This window comes from Sebastes fasciatus, chromosome 4, assembly GCF_043250625.1.
Source record: "Sebastes fasciatus isolate fSebFas1 chromosome 4, fSebFas1.pri, whole genome shotgun sequence".
In the NCBI taxonomy this organism is placed as follows: Eukaryota; Metazoa; Chordata; class Actinopteri; order Perciformes; family Sebastidae; genus Sebastes; species Sebastes fasciatus.
The window spans coordinates 36,630,610-36,635,001 of NC_133798.1; the positions used below are offsets into that span (position 1 = coordinate 36,630,610).

General features: G+C 38.5%; 1 protein-coding gene across 1 annotated transcript; it reads right to left on the reverse strand.

Annotated features, from left to right (window-relative positions):
- Positions 1-308: 308 nt before the first annotated feature.
- LOC141766798 (uncharacterized) lies at positions 309-3,224 on the reverse strand. The gene is made up of 3 exons (XM_074633958.1): positions 2,462-3,224; positions 2,143-2,263; positions 309-1,567 (listed from the first exon to the last, which is right to left on the reverse strand). The coding sequence occupies exons 1-2, from the start codon at positions 3,054-3,056 to the stop codon at positions 2,145-2,147; spliced, it is 714 nt and encodes a 237-aa protein (XP_074490059.1). The 5' UTR covers positions 3,057-3,224; the 3' UTR covers positions 309-1,567; positions 2,143-2,144.
- Between the last annotated feature and the right edge of the window lie 1,168 nt (positions 3,225-4,392).

Below are 4,392 nucleotides of genomic sequence, written 5' to 3' on the forward strand. Positions count from 1 at the left end.
AAAATACAATGCCAGTTAGCGTTGTAACAACAGAGGTATAATAGACCAAACACAAGTTTCCAAACTTTTTTTTCCCCCAGTTTATAATAAATCATCTTTACAATTCTTAAGAGGAGAAAGTATAGGCTGCATTTAATGAAAGCTGTTTTTCTGAATTCTGAAATAACAAAAGAAAAACACTTCGAGGCAGAAACCAGACAACACAAAGATGCCACAGTCTCTTTTCTCAGTTTTCAGTTTCAAGACTAATTCGACTCACATCTGGTTTCAAAAACACCCACGGGGACAAAACACACCAACAAATCTGCTTTAAAGTTGAAGTGAAAAATATTTTATTCTCATCTTTTACAAGACATAATTAGGGCACTTGTATGAAAACACACAAAAAAAACGGCTCAGAAACACAAAGAAACCTATTTTTTTTCAAGTGTTGACTACTATGATGGGTAAGCTACATGATTGCAAAAAAACATCACAACAAAAATACAACACAAAATGGAAATAATAATAATAAAATAAAAATATGCCCCTTTGGCTAAATCAACAAGGCATTTTTTTAACAAATATAAAGAAACATAAATAAATTATAAGTTAGAATAGACTTAAAATATTACATTTACAGAAAAAAAACAGAACAGACATAAAAAACATTTATAGGCTATTGTCTCTATAAAGCTGTACACTTTTGGCCAGTGTAGACAATTCTTTTTTTAAAGTAATTTAGGATTGCACAGATGTTAAAACATTTAAAGGTCCCATATCGTGCTCATTTTCAGGTTCATACTTGTATTTTGTGTTTCTACTAGAACATGTTTACATGCTGTAATGTTCAAAAAACACATTATTTTCCTCGTACTGTCTGTCTGAATATACCTGTATTCACCCCTCTGTCTGAAACGCTCCGTTTTAGTGCATTTCAACAGAATTGCAACGGAATTGTGTTGCTAGGCAAAAGTTTGGCTCAGTGTTTACTTCCTGTCAGCTGATGTTATTTACATACACTGCAAACAGGAAATAAATTGGGACACATTTAGAATGTTTATGTTTAAAACCGCATAACGGTCTAAATATTGTATATTTGTGACATCACAAATGGACAGAAATCCTAACAGCTTGTTTCAAACGCACAATTTCTGAATACAGGCTGTGTGTATTTCTCCCTATATTGAGCGTTTTGATAGTTTAACAGTATTTATAAAGCACTTAAACCTGCTTTATAATGTAAAATACATGAAAATCTCACTTTTTACAATATGGGACCTTTAACACTGTCGAGTGGCTGTATGCAAAAGCAACAATGAATGCTACATTTGTACTGGATAGAAGTCATTCGGAGAAATGTCCTCTTTGTCCCCTAAAACCCCCCAACCCACCCCCCAAACCGTTCAGTCCTGAGAGTCTGGTCCGGTGTCCAGGCTGCGCACCGAGCCGAAGCAACCGGAGCGTCTGGGCATCTTTCTCCTCCACACCGTAACTCCTGTTTTCTCTTCTCCTTCTTTAACTACCAGGGAGAAACATCCTCGTCTTGATCCTCAAAAAAAGCGCAGGCAAAATAGTGCAAAAACACCTGAAAGAAGAAACAAAACACGATCAGTTTTTCTGCAGAAAAGAGCAGAAAAGAAAAGACGCGCGTCAGCTTTTTGGATGAAACTGGAGATGTGTAACCTCAGCAGCAGCAGGCGTCACCCTTTTTCTCCTCTAGCCTTTTCCCGCCACATAGTGACGCACATTCACCCTCCCCCCAACCACTGGTGTTACTACAGCTACTACTATCACTACTACTGCGATTTCACCACCACAAACTCCCCCCACACCCCTCTCCAAGATAAGACTGCCTACGTTTTCTTTTCTTTTTTTCCTTTTTTGGCGCACGTCATCATTTCCAAGTAACGCAGTAAAAACAAAACAGAAATTCTAAATTCTAAATACTAAATACTAAATTCTAAATTCTAAATTCTAAATTCTAAATTCTAAGTTCTAAATTCTAATTCCAAAGCAGCAATCAGGCTAAACACAACTCTTAATAAATTAACAGTTTAATCATCTGAGGTGTGACAGAGCAGAACTCTCATAAATAGATATTAGATTTAAATAGATTTTATATAATTTTAACAGTTTATGATATAAGATAATTCTTCATACCTTCAACGGATCCTCTTTCGTGGAGTTTGTTCCACCGGGATTGGAGACACAGAGTGGTGGCAAGCGCTCATATCGTTCGACTTTTTATCAGCAGCAGCTCTCTTTCGTTTCACGAAGAAGTCTGTAGAAACCAAAAAAAAAATATTTACATTATTATAAATATTATTACACATAAATCCACTTTGAGATGAAAAAACGCACGAAAAAAAAAAAAAAAGCGACAGACAATTTTGGATACAGCTATAGGGCGCACCTCTGAAGCCAATAAACATCCTAAACATGAGATTTGAGAAAACATGAGAAAATGTCATATATTTACCTGTGATGTGTGCGTTGTTGGTGTCAGTAGTGGCTGTTCTTTTGCTTCTAACACACGGGTCTAATCTGTGAGCTCGTTTCCCTGAGTTGAGCTTGTCTGTGCGGTTCTCCTGGTTCACCTCCACCGTGCATGGAGAGCTGCTGGTGCTGCTGCTGGTGCTGCTGCTACTGCTGCTGTTACTGCTGCTGCTGCTCTCTGGCACTGCAAGGCGCTCCAGTACATCCATATCAGGGCTCTCCAGGAGAACAGAGTCCGAGGATGGCCTCTGCTTGACGGGTGTCTCCAGCACCCTGCTCCTGCCTTTCTGCACACAGTCCTGATAAAACACTGGAGTCTTATCCACGGACACCTCTTCCCACTCGTAATCCCCATCCAGCAGCGGGGTGTTTTCCTCGAAATTAAAGTTCCATCTCTGCTGGTCCCGGTCGGAAATCTCCCGCAGCTTGACTTTCATCTCCCGGTTGAGCTCGTCGTGATCCACCGGTCCGAAGAGGCTGCGGCAGACGGAGGTGCGTCTGTGGAGAGGAAACGTCCTCCTGGCCACCAGGGTTAGCTCCAGAGCGCTGCTGCTCGATGAGAACTGTACGTTGGACATCTCCAAAAAATCTTCCCAATAAAAAAACACACAAAATAAGATTTGCCCTATTTGGCTGATTGATCCCTGATGAGAGAGTATCAGGTGTTGTTGTTGTTGTGTTGATAGTGTCTCTTTCTCCTCGTCTCTCTCCACCACACACTTCTGTTTAAATGCACCTTTTCTGCGTGATGTGGAGTATATAACCCCAACAACTCCTCTCATTGGTTGCCTATGTTAAGTCCAACCCTCTCCAAAAAAAACACGCACAACCCCCCCCCCCCCTGATTTCCCATCAGCCCCTGGTGCCCATTTGGCTGTGCGCCGAGCAGAGCGCAGCGACTTGGCTTCTTTATTATAAGAGCGTCAACCCCCTTATAATAAACACCATGTCAGCGTCAAAACTGATGGAGCTGCATTTTTTTGGATCACCTATGTATGGGTGCTTAAACAAGCAGCTGCTGGTGGCTGTGCATCTACACTGTTAAGAATTTCCCAGTAAAATAACAGCAAAGAACTGGCAGCAGGGTTGCCTTTATGTAAATGTAAAATTAACATTATTATACTGTCGCTGAAATTTACAGCTTTGTACTGTTAATGAAATATACTGTTTTTTTATTATTAATTTCACAATATTTTACAGTTAATTTACTGTTTAAAGATACATTATGTAGCTGTTTTTTCACCTTTATTTTACATTATCTTACTGATTTGTTTTAATGCACTATTTATTTTTTACATACATTTTAATAAACATAATTTTTTGCCTAAATGAATAGACTTAGCAGGTTACAGACATAGGAATAGTCACACTAAATACAATTAAAGGCACTTGTTAGGAAAAAGGCTATAATAGACTTGTAGACACTTTTCCCTAAATGTTTCACAGAATGCAAACCAGAACAACATGTGAGTAAAGAACAATAAAGCTAATTCACTGATTTTACAATCATGTACAATGTACAAGCCTCACATGAGCAGATCAGGTCCCAGAATTAAAGATATACTGCATGAAACTGTTACTGATGATACTTTAGACAGTTGATCAGCAGTAAAGTGATGTTTTTAAGAATGCATTATAGGTCAGTTAAAAAACGGCCTATGAGCGTAAAATAACAGGTTTTCTTTTGTATTAACAGTAAAGCACTGTTTTTTAGCAATAACAGGTTAATACTGTTGAAATCCTGCTGTAAATTAACAGCAATTGTTTACAGTGTATTATCGGACTTTATTTCCTGCTTCTTCCGCACAAGTGCTGCTCTGTTCGATAATGGACTAATAGGGGATCGATCGTCTTATGTTACATGAAAGCACTAATTTATAATCATTGGTTTGTGTTTTTTTTAATATGCTGATA